Source organism: Dermacentor andersoni, chromosome 3, assembly GCF_023375885.2.
Source record: "Dermacentor andersoni chromosome 3, qqDerAnde1_hic_scaffold, whole genome shotgun sequence".
Taxonomy (NCBI): domain Eukaryota; kingdom Metazoa; phylum Arthropoda; class Arachnida; order Ixodida; family Ixodidae; genus Dermacentor; species Dermacentor andersoni.
In genome coordinates this window covers 231,111,104-231,133,982 of record NC_092816.1, presented here as the reverse complement: position 1 = coordinate 231,133,982, position 22,879 = coordinate 231,111,104, and the positions used below count along the sequence as shown (strand labels likewise).

At 48.2% G+C, this 22,879-nt stretch overlaps 1 protein-coding gene across 1 annotated transcript in view; it reads right to left on the bottom strand.

Moving 5' to 3' along the window:
* Window positions 1-22,879, bottom strand: part of LOC126536494 (glucose dehydrogenase [FAD, quinone]-like) — a 187,661-nt gene that overhangs the window by 33,741 nt on the left and 131,041 nt on the right. Inside the window, exons 8-10 of the mRNA XM_050183489.3 lie at window positions 19,657-19,820; window positions 7,055-7,232; window positions 6,440-6,656 (exon numbers count right to left, since the gene is read on the bottom strand). Coding sequence (XP_050039446.2) covers window positions 6,440-6,656; window positions 7,055-7,232; window positions 19,657-19,820 — 559 coding nt within the window. The remainder of the gene's footprint in view (window positions 1-6,439; window positions 6,657-7,054; window positions 7,233-19,656; window positions 19,821-22,879) is intronic.

The following is a 22,879-nucleotide window of genomic DNA, read 5'->3' as shown; positions in this document are numbered from 1 at the left end:
CTCCGGGTTGCAGGTACGCTATTCGAAGATATTAGGTTAACGACTTTGGTGAAGTGCTACGAAGCAGATCATTTTGCCACTTCCAGTACGACGGGTTGCAGCGCACCAAACTGCGCAAATCGCATGGAAGAGAGAGAGAGAGATAAGAATACAGGAAGGCAGGGATGTTAACCAGTCAATAGTCTGGTTGGCTACCCTACACTGGGGGAAGGGCGAAGGGGAAGAGAAAGAAGGGAGAGAGAAGGTGTAGGTACGTGTACGGATAGCACTTCAGTTAAAGTCGCCCGAGCAAACCAGAAGTTCTGAGAAAACACAATAGTGCCTTCACTGCCTTCTGAGCCGATGATCGGTCGGGACGGTGCTCTAATATTGTCTGTTCACTCAGAGGACGATCGTCTAGTTTCCTCAATGTGTCGGACAAATACTGTCTTTGTGCTTGAAATTGAGGACAATGGCACAATAAGTGGTCAATGTTCTCCTCGCATGCGCAAACATCACATGCAGGACTATCAGCCATTCCAATCAGCATTTGTGAAGGCCACTCCAAGCCATAACCGACACAGAAGAGACGCTTCACGCCGGTGCACACCGGCTGGAGGTCTGAGTTGAAGTGACGGGTTTAGTCGGTGCAGTCTTGTGCGCCTTGTATGTACGGTATTCCACTCTGCTAAGGAGATAGTGCTTGCCAGAATGCCAAGTTGTCTCGCGGCGTCGGTCCTTGAGAGCGGAATGGGGACGCAGCGGTCTTCTTGGTTTGACGTCCGAGCTGCCTTATCGGCGTCATCATTACCAATGATACCGCAATGACCTGGTATCCACTGAAAAGAGATATCATGACCTTTTTCTCTTAAGTGATGGACAAATTCCGCGATTTCGCACGTCAGCTGATCGTGAGTTCCATGTCGGAGAAATGAATGCACACATTGCAAGGCCGGCCTTGAATCGCAGAAGACTGCCCATTTTCTAGGACTTTCAGTATTTATCACTTGAAGCGCGTCGCGGAGAGCCGCGAGCTCTGCAGCTGTAGACGTAGTGACATGGGAAGTCCTGAACCGCTTGGTTATTCCCATTGCTGGTATAACTACAGCGCCGCCGGAACTGGTTGATGTAGTTGATCCATCAGTGTAGACGTGTGTGCAGTCGCTGTATTTCTCGTACAAGAGAAGTAAAGTTAGTTGCTTGAGCGCTGATGATGGCAAGTCCGACTTTTTCTGAAGTCCTGGGACAGTAAGGTTCACTTGAGTACGGCGCATGCACCATGGAGGAATAGAAGGCCTTGCCGCAGGTGTGTAACCTGACCTGAAAGAGGCACGGTGCGCGAAGACAGTCGCACTGAATGTCGTGTGGGGCCTATCTACTGGGAGACTTGCTAGGTGGTGGGTAGGGGTCCGGGCGAAGTGTCTTATGTGCACACGCATTGTTTCAATGCTAATGTGCGTTCTAATAGTGAAATCTTGAGCGACTGCAATAACTTCAGTCGTTGACGCACTCCGCGGTAGACCGAGACATATTTTGAGTGCTTGGGCTTGGATGCTTTGGATTGTGTTCAGGTTAGTTCTGCAGGTGTTGGCTGTACCGCAGGAATCCAATGAAGAGGACCCTGTACAGTTGCAGCATAGAGGTGGCAAAGCTTTTTACGCGGTGCCGTGCGGAGGGAGACCGGCCGGGTCCGAAAGGGACCAGGATATGCGGGGTCCGTTCGCCTTGTTTACAGAGGTGAGTTCGGCTTGTTTACACTAAAGCGACACTTATCTCGAGTAACACTCCTGCACACGCTTAAATGCGTACGCCTGGCGTGAGAGGTAGTTCACTTGTGCAATTTTTTGTGTATATGTGCAGCGCGACACAGACGCGGCACAAGGAAAGGACGACACGTCTTTGTCGCGCTGCACATATACGCCAACAATGTTAGCTTACCAACTCGCTCAATTCGCTTTGTTGCTTGTGCGATTGTTCTGACTATGCGGCTCCGGAAAAGTGTGTTCAGAACAGAGTAAATACTAGCAGATACAATTTGCCCGCTGCACCATGGCTAGCTTTTCTCTGCGCCGATTAAAAAAAATGTTTTTCGGCTTTCTGATCTTTCATGTAAAGTCGATTGATGTGCTGGTGTTCATTGTTTTGTAGTAAGCGAAAATACCGTGCGCTTCCGCTTATGAGACAGCTGCGATAGCTTCAGCATTTACCGCCCGCAATGTTGCTTGTTCGATCAACCTTAGTCGACGTGAGGAATGTGAAATTATTTTTGTACGTTTATTAAGCGCTGTATAGTAAATTAACCTGAGTAGTATGCAGAGATAAAGAAATATTGTGCTGTCATAGTACAGTCTGCAATGTGTGAATAATTACTTTGCCAGTTCGTGATCTTATGTGATTAGGCCAATAAAAATAACCCTTTTTACTCTTAATAACTTGTGGCCTTTCCAGTGGCTTTGAATTCTGCCCCCCAAGGCTCCAAGAACCAGCACTCATCCCCTGCTGCCACAAGCCATTGCTCATCCATTCCGTTGTACCAAATAAAGTAGCTCTAGAAGCTCGTGCATCTTGAATCTTTTTCCGCTTGCAAATTTGCTGCTACGAGCGAGCTGTTAAGTTTGCGGTATGAATCGTAAAAATAAGCTTTGCATTAGATATGCGCATGTGAACATTTGAAATGCGTTTAAATTTACGTGTCTGCACCGCATATATCGAAAACGTGCAGCTGCTGTGAACGACGTTTATGATGAATGACGTTCAACGGTCCCTGACATAACTGCAGGCACGATAGTTCTGTTGGCGACATTCATTATTCGTCTCGTTTCGGCAGCCAAAATGTGCTCACATAATTGTCTACCACACATGTGAAGTTTTCTTTAAACACCCTTTAAAACATTTGTTGCTTTCCGCCTCCGCGAGAAAACTTCATATGTATGCTGAAAAGCATTGCACTGCTTTTTGTTGCAAGGTAATGCGCGTTTTCATGCGAACGTTTAAGCTGTTCGAGCCACGGCGTAGTCAGGGTTTTATTTCCAGGGATCGAGGGGGTCCTATTCTTTATATCTACATTCGTGCATGTGTTTGTATATGTGCGTGTATATATGTAAACACAAAACTAAAAATTTCGGGGGGTTAGCACCCTTCCGGCTACGCCAATCGTTCGAGCTTAGCCTGCATTAAAAAGTGTCATCTTGCTCAGCGCTTGCGTACAGTTGCCGCATGTGGCTCGCGATCAGCAGACAAAAAAAGCAAATGGATCACCGCGCGACATTTGCCTCCGGCGCGCTCGAGGAGCGGCTCCACTGCAGACCTGGATCACAAACCGGACCTATGCGCAACTCTGCTCCCTGCGGGAGCATATATAGGAACACTAGAAAAAACCCGTCACCAGCGCCCCCATCGGAGCCTTGGCGCGAACTGAGTAGTGCAAGGAGAGCTGTCCGCAAGCGAAGGTGCATAGGCCACAACGGACCCTTCTCCTTCGTTTGTGTTGAGGCATGGTTTCCTAAAAATCAAGGACCTGGAAAGCTTCTTCCGCCCATCCATGCTTCCGAAAGGAAGCTCAGCAGGGCGAAGTACGTGTACAATATAAAATAAAGTATCAAGTGTTATTTCGGCGTGCTGCAACTCGCAAGTACAGAGAGCATCAGGTTTGTCTACAGGCATATCAGCATAAAAATCTAAGTATTTCAAATTGGTTCATATTGAATATGTCCTGAATACAAGACTTATTAAGTATCTCCTATATTTTTATGTATTTTATCTTAATGTTTTGTCTCGCAATTATTTACAGATAGTAAGTCCTTTCATAGCCTTTTCCAGGGCAGCAAAGAGAAAACGTTTTCCCAAGGCAGCAAATAGCGTGCGATCATAAAGAAAGTAAGCTTCCTACAGTGCCTACGCGCTGCTTCTTTCTCGCAGGAGCTACAGCATCGCTCAGTACCTTAATTTGAGCTTTTTGCAGACGCTTGGAGCAGCAAGCGCGCACACATAAATGTAAATAAACGCTACATATTTTTTCTTTACACACTTGCGTTATTTCGCAATTACTCATCCAGTGCTCCTACAGCAACTTTATTGCTCACATTTGAAAAACGCAGTCGAGCAGGCTCAGCACATTGCGAAGCGTGCTTGTTGTATCGGTGCAGGACATACAAAATACCGAAAGTAGAAATGAGCTCGCGATACAACGATGCTCCAGAACAGGATTTTGAATTCATAAACGAACCAAAATGTTTGGTTAAGCTGACCTGCCAAATCTCTCCGTTCCACTTGTTGAGTCAAGCGGAGGCGGACGTCAGATAAAAGGCGGAGGTACCGATGGCACATAAGCAGGATGGTTCGCAACGTTGTTTTTTCTGTTACCAACGATGTGGCGGCTGCAGATTCTTGAGTTTTCGCTTGGTTACCACGGTCCTCCGTCAGGGCTACGCAACACAATTACAGAAGAACCAAATTGTCGCACTTTCTCATGCGAGCCGCTGTGTTGTGGGGAATGCAAGTAATCCGATAACCCAACAGGTTGAACGGCCCGTATCCAGCGCTCTCGCCTTTCCGCTTCATGCGATCGCGATGGAAATCGGTAAAACTGAACGTTGTTATTCCGTCCTTCACGTTGATGGCAATTTACAACACAACAGTAACGTCGATTGCGGCGTTTCTTCGTAGCACGCGGTTCTATCGCGGTTGCGGTTGTTTCCGTCATCAGTCTGATGAGTGAGCCAGCAAGCGCTTTATGGCAGTTCGGCGGCGCGTCCGACTAGAGTTGAAATACATAGCTCTCTGTCTGGGTGTTAAATGCGCAAAACACTCGCCATATGGACCAAAATCTAGTTAAATCGTTGTTTCGCAGTCACTAGCTGCATAGGCAACTTAGCAAGAGAGTCGAGCTTCGCACTACTCAATTACTCTCTCTTCGCACCGGCAGGTGGCGCTACGCGTCTTGCAAAACTCCAGAGTCTGACGTCCATAGGGTCCCGTTTAAACCGCAGGGAAAATGTTTAGCGACCTTACCCTCTCCGGCACTGCGTATCCGACTTCACCCGCCGCTGCCTGGCACGCTGTAAGCGCCGGACTCGTCGACCGATCAGACAATACCGCCATCTGATGATAAGTAGCTGACGGTTGGCATGGCCGGGCTACAGGATCTTGGTGGTAAGTGTGCGAAACTCACCATCAGACAGGCCGGATTGCGGCCGTGATAGATGATAGAGCTTCGCTTATTTCGCTCTGGCGTCATTGCATTCCTGCGTGGCTTGCCGCCGCATCTACACCATGGCCGCCGCGTAGCGTTCTCCTTCTTAGAAAATCCAGCATGCGGTTCCTGCTCGTTTGTGGTGCTATCTCGGAAAGGATTTCCTTCGTCTACTCCCACCCGTCCGATGTAGAGACCCACGAAATATCTTGAAGATGATGCACTACCGGAAATGATCACACGATAATATCGCCCTTGAATACAGCTTACCTTTGAACATTACCTTTGGTTGTTTTAGTGCGCCATCGTGGCATATAGTACTTAAAGTAAACCCGCGAAAGCCTGTGCCAATCAGATCTTGATGGGAAATGGCTGTGCTATTGAAATGTAGCTCGCGCCGCTTCGTCAACTGCAGTTTGCATGCTTTGTGCGCGTTGGCAGGTCCGCATCGCACTTGTATTGATGTGCACGCTTTCGCTCTGAAGGGTATGTGGACAGAAAAGATGTGTTCGGTCTTCCTGCACTCAGCGTCGCCATGCACTGTCGTTGCTCGCGTTCCAGTACGTATTCGAACGCCCGACGGCCACGCAACGCATGCTCATTCCAACAGCTCAAATCACGAGCGCAACAGGGAGAGCGCACGCCGAGAGAGACAGCCGTCAACTCGCAAATGATGAACAAGCAATGCGCCTGGTTGCCTACACTCTAAAAAAAGTTTACACTCTTTGGGGCTTATTTTGTCCCCATCGTCATCTGCCTTGCTTGCGCTTCCTCTCTTGAAAACTCGGCGCTCGCTACTTTCTTGTCGAGAATGCTGTGTGAAGCTTATAAGGCGCAAGCCGTTCGCGACTAGGAAGTACCGGGCTCGCCGCGTTAAAGAAAGGGAATGCGGGCAAGACAGATGACGATGATCGTTTGGGCACAAAGTACAATCCGAAGAGCGTAAACTTTTTTCAGAGTGTAGGCGCAAGACGGGTGCAGTTAAAAGAGGAACGGCTGCGTACGGTTCTTCAATATTCTGCATATCCACATCCCTACAGCTTCGCCACCAGGTGCACGCGTCGTCTGCTCAGGCGCTATTTAATAGCTGCTAGTAACAAAACTGGGCGATTACCAGCCCTGCGGCTTTGCCAAGATTATCTTCAGGTAATCACATGGCATTTATAATGAATTTAGCCCAAGTGAGATTTCGTTGCAGTAGGCCTTTAAAGAGCAACAAAGAATGACAAAGTGTTACCTCTGCACTTTACACGAGAGAAAAGCGTGTACCTCATCCTGGGATCGATCACTGCCCGATGGTCGCTGCCCATTCGGCAGGTTCCGGCTGGATGGTACGCCGTCTTCGGGAATGCCAGTGCCAGGCAGGCCCAGTACTCGTCGCTGTATTGCTCGTGCTCCTCACAGCCTGGAAACACCTCGCTCCACACGCGGCCGCCTATCTCTGCGAACGCCTTCGTCCTTGTGATGTTGTGAACGAACTTCAGACCTGCGATGTGCACGAGGATATCGAGCTATAGGAAGGTGCAAAACAAGAGATCGGCACGAATTGCCCACATCGACAGGGATCTGCGGAAATCGGAGCGGGCTCGCAAACCGTGTGAAACCACCTGCTGCTATGAAAAGCTCGAGGCGTTTCAAAATAGTGTAGCGTATAGCGACCCCGACCCGAACAGGCTTTGGCCCTGTGGTGACATTGCGGCAGCCCGTCCTGCCCTATTCTAGAAGGGCTTTGACCCTCCGTCTCCGCAATGGAAGACACCGCTGTTACCAACCATTGGACCGCCACAAAATCTCTTTAGGTCAAGATGGCTACGTATTTTTAAGATACCGTGCCGGCAATTGTGTCCTTTTGAGAAAGGGAACAGCAGCATCCGGCGAGCGTACCTTCGACAATGACCTTGACGTCGTCGGGGTGCGTGTAGTAGCCGGAGACGATAATCGGGGGATCCTCAGGATCCGTGGAGCGCAACTTGACGTATCCTCTCGACTTCGGCCGCGTCACAAAGGGGATCATGTTGACTGCTGGCTCCCCGCGGTGCGGCAAGATGTACTTGTCGTAAACCTGAAATGCACAGGCCGGTGAAATCTTTTGCAGAAAATAAAGTGATGCTCAAGAGAACAATCTTTTTCCCTGTATTAGTAAATTAGCCTTCTACAATGTCAAAAACGCAACTCCTACATCGAGCTCAAAAATGCTCTTGGTAAGCCAGAAGAGGCGCGAAAAGAGGAAAGAAAGTCTTAAGAAAGAGTTATTTACTCTCATATCGTAAACTTTTTAGCATCCAATAGCCTATTTCATCCTGCTCAACATAGCTTCCGTAAAGGTCTTTCATGTGACACTCAACTAGCTTTATTTCTTCATCATCTAAGTTCTAACCTCGGCTTCTACGTACCTGTAGATAGTGGCGTAGCTAGGTCGTCTGGCACCCGGGGCCCATAGGTCTTCTGTCACCCCCCCCCCCCCCCGGAAATAGTCGATGAAGTCGAGGATATCAACAATTTCCGGGTGTCTTCAGACGTATATGACCCCCCCCCCCCCCCCCCCCCGCTGGCCCCTTGCACCCGGGGCCCACGGACCCCCGCCCCCCCCCCCCCCCACCTCTGTTACTACGCCACTGCCTGTAGATGCCATATTCTTAGACTTTGAAAATGCATTTGACAAAGTTCCACACCAACGGCTACTCCTAAAACTTTCCCGTCTCACGATTAATACATCTGTACTAGACTGGATACGTAGCTTTCTGGCTAATCGGCAGCAGTTTGCATTTGCTAATACACAGTCATCTAAACGATCTTCTGTACTGTTGGGCGTACCACAAGGCACCAGTTCTTGGACCACTACTCTTTCTAATTTACATTAATGACCTTGCTACTGAGATCTCTTCTAATATTCAATTGTTCGCAGACTATTGTGTAGTTTATCGACGCATAACTAGCACTTCAGACATGGATTTGCTTTAAAATGACCTAAAACGCATTGAATTATAGTGTAACGAGTGGTTGATGTCTTAATATAAAAAAAAAGGGCCTCACTAGTTTCTTTCCATCGCAGACAGCATCACCTATCAGGGAAATACACCATATACGGCTCCGACATGTCATCCGTTGACTCATATAAATACCTCGGCATAACCTTTTCAGCTACCCTAACTTGGTCACATCATATCATTAACTTAGCCAATGTCGCAAATCGAACCCTCGGTTTTCTCCGTCGGAACCGAAGACTTGCTCCCCCATCAGTAAAATTATTAGCTTATGTTTTATATGTCCGCCCTAAGTTAGAATATGTATGCTCTGTCTGGGATCCTCATCAACGTAACCTATCTAATACACTTGAATCAGTTCAAAACCGTGCAGCCCAGTTTATTTATTCTGAATATTCTTATCATGCAAGCGTGTCTGAAATAAACACCCGTGTCGGTCTTACTAATCTAGAATCACGACGTCATATTTCTAGACTGTGTCTTTTTCACAACTTCTATCATTGACCACTCGAGATTTCAGCTACATGACCAGCTGATTGTCAGACCAGCGGACGCAACCACAGAAATGCCGTGTAACTTCCCCCTCCCATCTGCAATCATTTTTGGGAAAGCCGCAAGGGGCTGGAACGGTCTGTCTGCCGACGTCACGCACCACTCCGAAGCACATCACTTCCAGGCAGAGATTTAGGTGCACGTTAAAGAACCCCAGGTGGTCGAAATTTCCGGAGTCCTCCACTGTGGCGTGCCCCATGATGGGGAAGTGCTTTTGGCACGTAAAACCCCATAATTTAATTTAATCACTTCAAGTCTGCTCTTTAATCACTGTTTTGTTGAACTAAGCCCATCCCTCATGTAATACCCCACCTCTGGCACCTTTGAGGTATACTAAATAAATAAATAAATAAATGAATAAATAAATAAATAAATAAATAAATAAATAAATAAAGATGGGCGGCGACGGTGCTTTGAAAGTCAGCCCGCCATGATGCCATGGATATTGACGCCCCGTGCTCGAGCATGGTTAATCTTTTATCAATAAAGGTGAATTATAGATTACGTTCTATAGCATCCGAGGACTGAACAGGGCTTGTTCCTGGAACTTTTACTGAGCCGGTAAGCTCCAAACAGGAAAACATACTTTGAAATCCGTGACGTCACACTGACGTGCTGGCGTTGGGGTTTCGACGCAAACTATAAAGAAATAGAACTTCGCCCTGCATTTTCTCTCGCAAAAATGGACCTATTAGTCCAAAATCAGCGAGAATGGAGTCTTCGAAAACAACTTTATCAGTACAAACTGATTCAGTGGCTACTTTTGTGTCCCTTTAAGATTATTTAATTCTTGGTAGATGTGCTGCCAGAACCCGCCTATTCTCTTCCACGAGAGACGTCAGCCGACGCAGTCGCCCCAAGGTCGGTTTCTGGCTTGTTAAAATGCAAAAGTTGCATAAGTCACTAGGAAATGTTGAAACAAACGAATAATGGGGCAGGATAAATCTGCTCAAACATTCCAAGTCCGCTGATCACTCGTGGCCATGAGTGGCGCTGACTAGCACTCCGGGGCCCGTGTCTCGCACAAATGCGCGAGAACGTCAACTTGAGAAGAGCCGTTGCCGTAGTTGAGTTATTAGCAGGGCGTCGTGCACATAATGAGGTCGATGTAGGAACTGCGCTCACTGGTGGCAAGTTGCCTTTCCGTCCACTTTTATTTCCCTCAGTTATGTCACTTCTACAGTTGAATTGAAACAGCAAGTAATTTCCGCTACGCGTTCTTTATTTTCTGTGTGTAGGCTTCATATGTCACAGAAGTTATGCTCCTCGCTTCTTCTCGTTCAGTAGATATATTTAAGAGGGCCATGGTCACCCAATTATTTTCAGTTTGTAATATACCTTTTTGGCAAGGGGCGCGCGCCACCAGGCAACCGCAGTGAGGCACTCATCCGAGAGCTCGCATTGTCCGGCGCACAGGGGCTGCAGCTAGACGACCGCTTTTACTCGCTCGGCACAGCATATGCGGGATCTGGGATGCACGCTAGCGAAACCGACGTCGAGTTTTCCCGTGTTGCGTTTTCGTCAATGGTATCTTGAATAAAAAGAGCAGCCACCAGCTTGTAGGTGCATGTAAGCAGTAAACATCTCTTCGCGCCATCTGACTGCGGTATGCGCACTTACGGAGCACTGCTGTCACCCTCGACGACCAGCTCGAGCGGATGCAGAGACGATGGCAAGAGCCGGCGCAGCCCTGGCCCCGACCACTAGCGATTATTATGATTATTCTTTCAATAAGGTTTATCTATTCTAACATATCCGCCACACTTATGCACGAAATAAGTTTCCTGTTTTACCGCCACGGTATATATCGAACACATTTCGTAATGCGTCAGCTCATAGTTTTGGGGTGCTTGCACAATGCCACCGTGCCACCGCATTGGCCTCGGTGACGGGTATTCCGAGGCCTTCTACTTTAATGTCTCTCGTTGATGTGATTTACTTTATTCAAGAACGTTGCGGCTGCGGTTTTCCGGTCGACGACTGCGGTTGAAAACCATATTTGATGCTCCGACACGTTGCTTCGCCACAATAACGCGCATTCAATTCGATCGCTACATGCACCAGCACACGGGTCGCGTCGCATCGTTAAGTGTCAGCGACGATTCTTTCGTAAGATCTTACGTGAAGCAATCACTTGCAGATGCAAAGGCTGTCTCTGTGCGCAGCTGGCTGCCGGCATTAAAAACTACTAGCGAGCGTAAGTACACGTTGTGCGACCCGTCGGCCATCTCCTGCCAACCGCCGCACAGCAACACGTTGAAGCCAGTTTCAACGGAATGAACCGTCGCACTTGACGCCCTACGGACAGCCCTCATATCGTTGAACGATGGCCTGAGTGTCTGGATTGCTGCACTGAATTAATCACAGAGTTGACTGCGTATGACCATGCCTGCCAGAGAGCCGGCGCTGCCGACTGGAGGATTCCTGACCGCTTCGATCACGCCACTCGAGGCGTTCACCCCTATCACCAGTCACAGCGGCATAAAAATCGGCTACCATTTGTTTGTGACACAAACTAGCCACTCATAAAATAAATTTGCTGTATGATATATGCTTATCCATGCGGCATATGCGTGTTATATTGGTACACTATTCAATCACTAAAGTGGCTTATACCACGTCTGGTGTTCTTGAATAAATGATTGCTAGGAATTTGGGAATGGCAGCCCGCAAACAGATGTCATGAAACATAACATTCACAGCGCATGCCTTTGATCTTATATTTTCTCAGACTATTGAGTATTAAACGTGCGCAGCAATATCAATGCTGAAACCTGAAAGGGATGCAATTTTAATGGTGCGGCTCCTTGCCGGCAGCGTAGTGGCACCTGTGCGACGTCATTACAGGCCCGGCGCGTTAAAGCTTTTAACTAAGGGTGCCAGAAGTTTTGATGCAGCCGCGTATGTCCACGTTAAGCTCAACCACTGGGCAAGCTTCGGCACGCGCGAATGTGTCAAAGCATCGGTCCAGAACAGGGCGGATCGTGTGGACGCGCAGAGATTTTGTCGACTGCCGATGCTAGTTCACTGACGCGCGGCGACGCTTCGCCGGCGTGAACCAATCAGAGACTGCGATGCGCCGCCGGCGTCCACCAATCAGAGGCTGTGAGGTCTCCGGCTGCTATGCCTATGAAGCCTAGTGGAGGCGAGCTCCACCACTGGAAAAGCTAGTTCCACCGTCGGCGTGACGTGGCATGAGGGATCACGTGGACACAGCGGCCGCGTCGGCTGCTTCGGAGGCGCCGAAGCGAGCTGAAAACGAAAGTTTAAAGTCCCAGTTGCGCTGCGGTTCTGATTAAGTTGTGAAGCTTTACCGCCTTGGGTGTCTGCTTGACAACATTTGAAAGTACTATAATAGGTAGTGGCTGCCTTTGGAGGCGTGCAGCATTGTAGGCTACTGCTCGGTGCCGCAGTGCCGGACGTACGCAACGGAGCCCGGTGTCAGCCTTATTTACACGTAGCCCCAGGATAAGGAGCTGCGTGAATCTTGGCTCGCGAAACTTTGAACCGGCAGACAGCTATCGGCTGCAACTCGGGTATGCGGCAAACACAGACGCGAGGAAGATTTCTCTACGGTGCTGGGACTGCAATGTTCGGTGAGTAGCACAAAACACGTACTGAGACGCTCGCCCGCGCCCGCTGCTCGGCTAATGTCATGACGGTTTGGTCTATGAACTTGTTGATGCTAGATACTGGCAAGTTCACCGGAACGGAGAGGGAGCGGTAAGACGAACATTAAAAAAGGCATGGCATATGGTCATCTTTGTGTTATGAATTAATGCACTGGATTACAAAAAAGAAGCAGCGGGAAATCGCACGCTGAGAACACCGATAAACATACAGTGCGACGCAACTTGAGAAATAATATTGAAATGTCCAAGAATTTAGAAGCCAAAGAGAGATTGAATCGTTGCAACGGCACATCACAGTCACCGTAGGCGCCGAAGTCTATATAACGAAATTATTTTTAAAGAGTTCTGATAGCGCCCGCGCAACAATAGTTGCTAGTGTACTGTAAAATGCTCATATGCTGTAGCCTAAAGTTCACGGCACGGTGCGAAAACGTGCTCACAGCGAAAGCAAAACATTGTGCGTGGACATGCATGCAGACACGCAGTCGGTCGCTGCGAACCCGTGCGATCGCTGCATTGAGGCTTCTTTCTATTATGCTCCATTTGGTTATACAGACAACCCATTGTATATAAGAACATGTTTCACATAGTTTACTTTCAGCGCTTGCCTACCTTTAACACTAGAAGCCGGTTCGGGAGACTCCATCGCGGCGACCGCGAGCAGTGGCGTTCACTGTACGTATTCGGTAAAGAGATAGCGTCTGTAAACGATTCCGTGTTTTCAGCTTGCCCATGATTATAATATCGACAGTCTAAAACTTCCCCCGCTTTGAGAGTACTTACGTAAATGTCCAGGAGGGCTGCCGCGTGGTGTTCTTATAGAGCGCCGTAAGCAAAATCTATGAGGAGCGCGCCGCGTGATCCCTCATAGTACGCAAGTGAGGCGCTTCCGACAGATGGCGACTCCGTAAGTCCTCGCCCCCAATAATGATCAACGATGTGGTGTGGTGAATGAACCGTGTTGAACTTGGGGTGGTGAACCGGGGCGTGTTTCGTGGAGTCTCAGGTGACTCAGCTTTAACGGACGAGCTCTGCGATGTTTCCAGTGGCGAAGATAACTTTCGAAAGCGAAAGACACGTAGCCTCGTAAACATGTAGAGAAGTAGCAGTGGCATGGTCTGCTAAAACATCCAGCCAAATCCCGAGTGCCGCAACGTCTGTGCATGGCGAATGTGTATTTTGTCGTGCTCGAAACGAATTGAAACATGCTTCTGAACTCCGAAGTCTGGATAAGCATCACTCGCCCCCCGTCGATGTTGTTTACGTTACGCGTAGGCCTAGCGCGTCAATCAAGTTCATAACTGGCGAGTGAACGAGCCCAGCTGAGAAACTCTGTCGAAGGAAATGAATTTTCAGTTCCGTTTGGCGCTGCAGCGATTTAAAATATGGCACTCCTGACTTCGTGTGGTGTGTGGCGTGGTGAATGAACCGTGTCGAACTTCGGGTGGTGAACCGGAGCGTGTTTCGTGGAGTCTCAGGTGACTCAGCTTTAACGTACGAGCTCTGCACTGTTTCCAGTGGCGAAGATAACTTTCGAAAGCGAAAGACACTAGTAGCGAACAATGGAAACTACGTACGTCATCAGCCATGCCATCACTTTCATCTGACAGCGCGCTATTCTACTCGGCATGTGAATTCAATTCAGTACAACATCACAGTATTACCTCACTCACTATGTTCAAGTCCATTGGCTAGCTGGGTATAAATCGCTCGTGCAGCACTCAAGAGCGCTAACGCACTGAAGGAAATATGGCACAATGCAGTCATGTTTGAGTCAGTGTGTCCTTATACTTGAACACTGCAAAAAGAAATGATCTGTTTGCAATATGTGCACCATGTGCAATGCATAGGAGTACCTGCATCATACAAGACCTATGCATGCAGGCGCGTATACCAGGATTGTTGCGATGCCTGCTTGAGAAGCAGCACATACTGAGTCAATGAAACTGTAATTGTCTTTAGATGTTTTTTTTTATATATTGATAGTGCAGATGGTGCGAGTGCATTGCGGGGAAGGTGAAGAGGTGTCATCAGTACTCAGTGCAGTATACGTATGCTTAAAAAGGCCAAATCTCTTCAGCTTCCACTAAAATGTTTCTCGTTACGGTATTATAAACTGTATTAAGGAAAAAGATCAACTCGAAACCAAGTTCCTAATGCATCGTCGCACAATGCGTTCAATTAACAAGTTAACATTTCCACTGCAACATTATGCCGGTCTATAACACACGCGCTTGAAGTAAATACGTTCAGTAAAGGTGGACGAGTGGGCCTACAATAGCAAACTTTGTAGTAGCACTGCAAAATGTGCTGCGATGTGTATCAGCGACAACAAAATTGCTGAGTGTCCAGCCTACTTCCTCGAAGGCACTCCTATGAAGACTGCTCGGGCAATTCTCATTCTGGGTGTAACATTTAGCCCTTGTCTCGGCTTTTCCGCATATGTTACCAGCACTGTATCTAAGCATTGTCGCATATTTGGGTTTGTGTCCCGTGTCTCCCTTCCCTGTGGACCTGAAGTTTTTCCGAGCAATCTACACCTCTATCGTTTTGCCACGGGTTCAGTACTGCTAACCGGTATAGTCCCTGTACCAAACTCACGTCACTGACAAACTTGATTTTGTTCAGCGCTGGGCAGCACGCACCCTCTTCTCCCGTTTTTTCGGTGGTCACAAGCTCGTGCCTGCCTACGAGGATTGCCTCAAAGCCGTAAGTGGCACACCCTGCAATACCAGCGCAACATTGCACTAGTCTGCCTATTCTGCAGGGTGCTTGACGGCTATCTGGACAGCACTCATCTTTCTTCTTCAGTCCGTGTGAACAAGCGATCAGCACAGTCTGAACCCCATCAGGCCTGTACGGTCGGAAACCGCAACTCCATGCTTATTTGTAGCGTACACAGCTTTGCCTCCCCTCCCCCCCTCCCCCCCCCGGCCATTCGGACTCCCCTTTCTTGCGACCGGAATGAATTGGCACTCCTACGTGTTGTGTACCCGTCGACTGCGTGCATGTGTGCCATGCTCTGCGAATGAGCAAATGTGTGTGTCTGTATGTGTGTGGGTGTTTGTGCACGGGGAAGGGGGGAGGTGTCTTCTGCACCCTGCAAATTCCTGCTCTGACTGGCTTGCAGACGCTCTGGCGTATAAGCATCAGCCTTTTTTTGTCTTACGGGCTGTCTAGAATGCCATGTTACCACTAAGGTTATTATTATTATTATTATTATTATTATTATTATTATTACTATTATTATTATTATTATTATTATTATTATTATTATTATTATTATTATTATTATTATTATTATTATTATTATCACTACAACCACACTGAATATGTTGAGGCCAGCTTGACATGTAATTCAAAATATTTCTGGAGCTTCGCGCGCTCTCACTCTTCTAAAGAGAGCGCCAATGATTTATGCCTTCTTGATGCAAATGGTGATGTTGTCTAAAACAGTGCTGAAGGCTTCGCAGAACATTTATGTTCCGTATATGGTGTAAAAGATGTTTCAAGTAACCTTCCTTTTCAGTCTGGCACGGCAGCAAGACCTTGTTTGCAAGTGTTTGAAGCGCCTGATCAAAACCTCACCTTCCTTGTGGTGCTGATGGTATTTCTTTTGCAGTGCTTAACCCTTTCAGACGCTGTCTACTAGTGATAAGAACACTTTAATAAATGAACAGCGTGGCCTTGTGTGCCGACAACTTCAAACTATTTGAGACCGTTAACAGTGTTGACCACTGCATCAACCTCCAAAAAGACATTTTTCCACTCTCAAACTGGTGCAGAAAAAATAACGTACTCTTAAATGCTTCTAACACTATGACATTAAGTAATATGCGGAAAACACACCATGTTCAATTTGCTAACACCCTTCAGGATGCTCCACTGCCAAGGGTCGGGGAAATGAAAGATCTTAGTGTGTATTTCGATAAACCGCTAAGCGTCTCTTCACACCCCCAGAAAGCCACACAACGTGCACTTCACACTCTTCGAATTGTATGCGTATATTGCATGATTTCCACTCACCTGTTCCGCTTCTGGAATTGTATTCTGCTGTGTGCCTTCCACTATTAGAGTATGCCTCTGTAGATGAGAGTGCAACGTGAAAATCTAACTCCCAGAATAAATTGATATCTATCTTCAAGCACCAGTTTTGCCATTCTGGCGACCATAATTTCAATTTTCTCAAATATACCTCAACTTAAACCTCTAGACTTAAGACTTAATTAATCAGACCTCCTGTTCCTGTGTAAGGTGGTCAATGGCATTATACATTCCCCAAAGCTTTTTGATCATATGCAATTGTTCGTGCCGCAACAGTATAGGAGTATACCGCAACAGCATTTCGCATTCTTTGCCTGGCCTTGTTGCATTAAAGACTGCGCTGTAGTTTACTCGACTCCAAAAAACATGCAATAAGAATCATGCTTGTATTCGCAAGCTTCAGAGTTCATTTCCTGTGTTTTGTGTATCTATAGATAATCACTTAGGAGTAACTCCCTTTTACGGTTCCTCGTTTTCTTTTCCCTGTTTCTCTGTCTCGCATTGTTTTGTCTACCACATTCGTGTTTTCTGTACATTTTCTCTCACATATTGCTGTTAAGTGCACCATTAAGAAGGCTCTCTAGCAGTTTCTGGGCACTATAATAAACATTTGATTGATTGATTATTATTGTAGTTGGAAATCGTGCTTTTTAAGCATGTGCTACTATATTATTTCACTGCAGTAACTTTTGTGCAATAAAAAAAAGGCATGAATTAAGAAAGTGCAATGAAATGCTTCGTGCGTGATCATAACCATTGTGCTATTCATTTCTTCCACGTTTTATTAACGCTCAGCTACTGTATCCAGGGTCGTGCGATAACATTATATGCCACAGCAATTATTACATGCCTCACAGAACAAATTCAATGTCTTTTTCAGTCAAAACATCACAGTAGAATGTAAACAAGAAACTGGTATTTTTGTGGTGACTTGAAGTGTATAAATTGTGAAAATCACCTGTTTATATACATATATTTCTTGTATTATGCGAATGAGCTGCCCCCATAGGTTCGAATAAGTGCTTCAATAGTTAAGTTGGCAAAGGGCAACGAAAGACCCCTATTAAAACCCTCCAATTCTCAAGCTTGTATTGTCTGACGGTATGTCATTTCATCAATGTACTGAAAGACAAACTTGACGTATTGAAATCAGTTAAAATAGAACATGGCCTTTACAGAGTGAAAATTTTTCTAGCAATAGACTCAATGGGAAGGCCTCCCGATGCTGTGTTGATGCTTCAAAATAACCTATAATGATAGATGAGGTGCTCCATGGGCAAGCTTTGACAGAATCAAGCATCGGGAGGAGACAAGCTACGAATTACGTAAATTTTAGCTATTCTAGGTGTTTTTTGCGAGTGCTGCATGTGTTTCATTTCTTTTTTCCAATTTTCTCAGAACCCACTTTTTCACGCTTCTTTTATGCACCAACAAGAATAATTGTATTGACACGGATACTTCCTTTATCTGTATCCGGTGACCGCCTAACAAATCGTTATCGCTCGGCGCAGGACGCGCCTGCACGTATCGGAAGTTTCGCGAGTGTTATCCATGGCTCTGTCGGTTGTCTGTTGTCGACGAACCTTGAATAATCTGATTGCAAACGCGACACCAATTGCGTAGTAGTTTCTGGAAGGCGCGCGGGCACCAGAGAATACGCTGGAACTTTCGAAGAGTGATGTATGAAAGCCGACACGCTTGAGCCGCACATAAGATTTTCAACGGTCGTGGACTTTGCTCGCCGCTATCTTTGCGAATGACTGTTGCCTTTGCTGGGTACAAGTCGGTCCGATAAACAGTTAAATATGCCACTCGCAGTTTTGACTCTGGATCATTTTTCATCGTCACTACGACGTGACAATAATTCTAACACGGATTTTTCAGTGATACTTTGCCCACCTAATTATTACATAGTTGGCTGCTCAATGAGCTACCAAAAAGGATATCGTACAACAGCTTTTTATATGATATGGCATCGTCGTGCAGGTGTTTGCAAAGCCAATTGTAGACACGACGCGCGAGCGCAAGCGTTGATGTCTATATTTTGGGCACTATTTTTACATCAAAGATAAAAAGAAACTGTTGCGGCAGGTGTACATTCATTAATCAAACGAGCTTTTTATATCTAAAAGAGCATACAAATCACCAACTTATTCTTTCAAGCTTAGTTTACAGCAGGCTATTCTAGGTCGTACTTGGACGGTTGAAGACAAAATAGTCCAGCAAGAGTGCGCCGCAGCCGAAGTGCGAGCGTCGGCGCGCGTCAGAGCTTCGGTCCAGCGGTTGCGTGCCGTTTTCCTCCAACCGACGAGAAGCGACGCGTTCGCTTGTCGGCGCGTGCCGAAGGGCGCTGACGCAGGTCAGTGATTAGGTCTTTAGTATAACCCGCGTGTGGTTAGAACACCGTCCAAGAAGTTCAAACGCAACGCTAAACCTTGCTATCGCAGTGCGCGCTTCGCTCTTCGAGCGAAATTGCCAATTTTTGGACCCTGCAAAACGAAGCCGCGTCAGGTGTTTCTTTCCCACTCGCGAGGATCTTCCAAGCGTGCACGCACGGGCCGTCGGCGGAGCCTGTGCACTCGTTCGCACGCCCGTCTCCTGTGTTCCGCACCACGGTGACAAACTGTTTCAAGACTCAAACGAAGCGATTTACATACAGCGTGCGAACGGCGGACACCTTGGCCAACGAATGTTTCGAGGAAAGGTGCAAAAACAGTCGTGTATACAGGTTTGCCTGCACGTCAAACATATCCGCGGGGTAAAAATTAATATGACACACGCACTGCCAATGTATCTGTTTGCAAGAGGGCACCATTATGTGCTCCAGTTTTGTATTTCAGTTTTAACTCAGGATAATACTGTTCGGCCAACAAGTGGTAGCGTGGAGCGGTCTATAGCTGTAGTATATGACAAGTCACGAAAGCAGGAGAGCCAGTACAAAAAAAAAAGCCTGCTGCACCGCTTTTTTTTTACCACTTGGCGCCTTATGAATACACTTTCCCTTATGCGGACTGCACGAGGTGTGAAAGCAGCCATGAGTGCGCAACATTCATGTGCTGCATTCAGGAAGAACCAAGATGCTCAAGTCTGAGACCGAGGCATACACCTCAGAGCATAAATATACTCGCAATATGAAGTGGTAATCGCAGGAGCGACCAGCTCAAATAACAGCTGTGAGGAGCGTGAGACTTTCGCCTGCTTAGCGTGTGTCAGTGTATGGCTTTCTAGCACCGTAAAACAATAATCAAACATCGGACGTGCTGTAGTCACGTACCTCCTGCTTTAGCCCCAAGCCGATAAGGAAAGGCTCGGTGTAGCTGGAAGCTGGTGGACCCGTGTTGAGCATTATCTCGATATCGGGGAAGTCGTCGTTCTGGTCAGCGTACTTTGTCTTGTAGAAAGCTATGCCCTCGATGCCGCCTGGTAAGGTCCAAGGTCCTGCGTGGTAAACAAAGGAAAGTAAGCGTACTGAAGCGCCTCACTTACTGAACGGGCATTCGGTGGGTACAGAGTCCCACTTCGTAATGATTTAATGGAGCTTTGAACGAATGGTATAAATAGGTGAATCAAAGTGTTTATCTCAATGTGAAATAAACAAAAAGTGACAAAATGCAAGAAAGATAGTTACACACATCGTCATGCTTTAGGAGTAAATCTTTTCATAAATTACAATTATAATATTATGTTAAAATAAATGCATGCGTGATGGTCTAAACAGAGGATACAAAAATAAACAAAATATTAAATGGAATTACTTGAATACATAAACCGACGATTGCACAAGGCCCAAGCGTACGCTGTGTATAAATCATGGGAATGAGACACACGTGTACTAGACTTTCCAGCCCTAATCAACACGTCTGCGCATCTCAGAGGCCACGCGTCGATGTCAGAGGCCCAATCAATTCTTGCTCGACCGATTGACTTTTGTGGCACGGGCAGCAACGCTTTTCTTACAATATGGCCTGAAACTTTGACGCCACAACGTCTACCCTTTCTTGGCACGGCAGCGCCCTCCTCCTCAGCCTTTAGCGTCTTGCGCTCTGTCACCACAGGACAGGAACGCATACCGCAGAGATACGGTAACAACCGTTAGTTGTCCAGCTACGCGCACGTGCTTCACGTCCTTGTCATCGTCGTCACTTGATATAAGTTTCCTGAAGGACAGAAGCCTGTCTCAAAGACCACCGGTTAACCGTAACTTGAAACCTCGTCTCATTGGAGAGTCACTCTGCCACCAAGGACTGCGTTTTCTTCTCTGACACTATTTTCTTACTGCATCGCACAAGTAGTTATCTTTTTCGCGAATCGCATGCGCTGCCGAGTGTGAAATTATTATTCTGAACTGTAATATTATCGGCCTTCCTTTATTTCCAGTGTCCAGTCTGTTCCTATCTCTCCCATGTACGTCAGTCATTTTCTTATGCTACACTCTTTGCGTTGGTTTTAGCTTTGAAATATTGTTACCAACAAGGCATCGGTTTGACGTTATTGCCAACATTCTTATTCAAGGAATTGCAACTGGACCCAAATCGGGTGGTAGTCGGGGTGCTCCGACGTCCGTGAGTAGGTTCAGAAGTGCTTATGCTATGCTGGTTTTGTATGTGTGTGTGAAGTGATTTTAGGAAAGGAAACGGAAGAGATGAGTGCAGCGCCGTAACTGTCTCTCACAGGAGGACACCTCAACAGCACTGCACGGGGAAGGGGGAATGGGAAGAAAAAGATGAAGGAGAGAAAGACAGGTCGAACGTGGCAAGGGGAAAAAAAAAAAAGTGTGAGTGCGGGGCTCAGAGCCGCGCTCTCAAGTGCGTCGCATTGCAGTAGTCTAGCAGTGCCGAAAGAGCGTGCTTCACGATGGACGAGTGGGCTGCAGGGAATAGCAGCGCGGTCGCCGTATCGTAAGTCAGTCCCAGTCGCCGATAGACTGTACACAAGTCCGTGCGCTCCGCATCGAAGGCAGGGCAGCGAAGTAGCAAATGGTCGAGCGTCTCCAAATCGGCGCAGTTCCTGCACGCGGGGTCGCCAATTCCCTGTAGCCTGTGCGTTCTAGCAGCCGTCCTGTAGCAGCCGACGCGCAGGCGAAGCAGGAAAGAGCGGTCCGCCCGGGAGAAGCCAACGCGGGGGAGGAGTCGAAGTGACGCACCCGCGGCGACGCGCTGGTCCGGATGCTGCGCACGGAGCGTTCGCAGAATGGTTGCTTTGGCCACGTCAAAGCCGCTGACCGAGGTAGCGAGGGGGAAGCGCAGGGAGTGAGCCTGCTTTGCGAGAGCGTCCGCGGCTTCGTTCCCTAGCAGGCCGATGTGCGCTGGAATCCATTGCAACGCCAAATCGCAGCCCTGGCTGACGAGATGGCGGAGCTTTGAGCCGACGCGCTGCACCAACGGAGGTCCAAGGTAATCCTTCGCCAGCATACACAGTGCCGCGCGCGAGTCCGAAAGGATCGCGGCAGAAACAACACTGCGCTGTTGAAGCAGGAGATCAGCGGCTAGGTCGATCGCCGCAAGCTCGGCCACCGTCGACGACCACACAACACGAAGGCGGCACTGCCGTGTAGCGCAAATATCCGGCGCCGTGCACGCTGCAGCACCAGAACCATCACTCGCCACGGAGCCGTCGGTGTAAACGAGCAGCCGGCCCCCTAGGCGCTCGTGTAGCAGTGCGGCCGTTTCCTGCTGCATAGCACAAACAGCTGTTCGACGCTTGGACTTGACGCCTGGCACCGTGGTGTTTACATCGAGTAGCGCGGAGGCGTGCGGCGATACCGGCAGAGGTAGGAATTGCGGCGTCGACGCGACGAGTGCGCTGAACTCGGTGGCACGCTGGCCCATGCCCGAGCCCTCGAGGGTGTGGAGGCGACAAACGAGGCGTTGTCCCTGTGGCGAACGTTGAAGGCGCTCGGTGTGGTTCATCGCTTGCTTCCGTGCGCGAAGTGAGGGCGGCCAGTCTCCCGCTTCGGCGAGAGTTGCTCCTACTTGCGAGTTGCGAGGAAGCCCGTAAAGTTGACGAATTACGGTGCGGTGCTCCATGTCGATGGCGTTCCAGTTGGTGGCTCTGGCGTTCGTGAGGGGAAGCGCATAGAGTGCTCGCGTTGTTGCGACGGAGTTGTAAACTCGAAGCGCAAGTTGCGGTGTACAACCACGACCACGGGCGAGCAGGGAGCGTGCTGCGCCAGCCACCTTCTTAGAATTCTTGCAGAGCTGGGAGACGGCGGCGTTAAAGTTGACCCGGCAGTCGATGTCAAGTCCGAGATAGCGCACTTTTCTCTGCCACGGGAGGGGGCTTCCGCGCAGCGTGAGACAAGGCAGTTCGAAGCGCGCACGAGCACGGGGGTGTACTAACAACGCCTCAGTTTTTGACGCCGAGAGCTGGAGCCCTATGCTGGCGAGATAATCATCGACGGCGTTGATCGCCGACTGCAGGGATTCTCGCACTTGGAAGCCGAGGGCAGTGGGCCCGCACGCGAACAGTGCAATGTCACCGGCGTAGATCGCCACGCG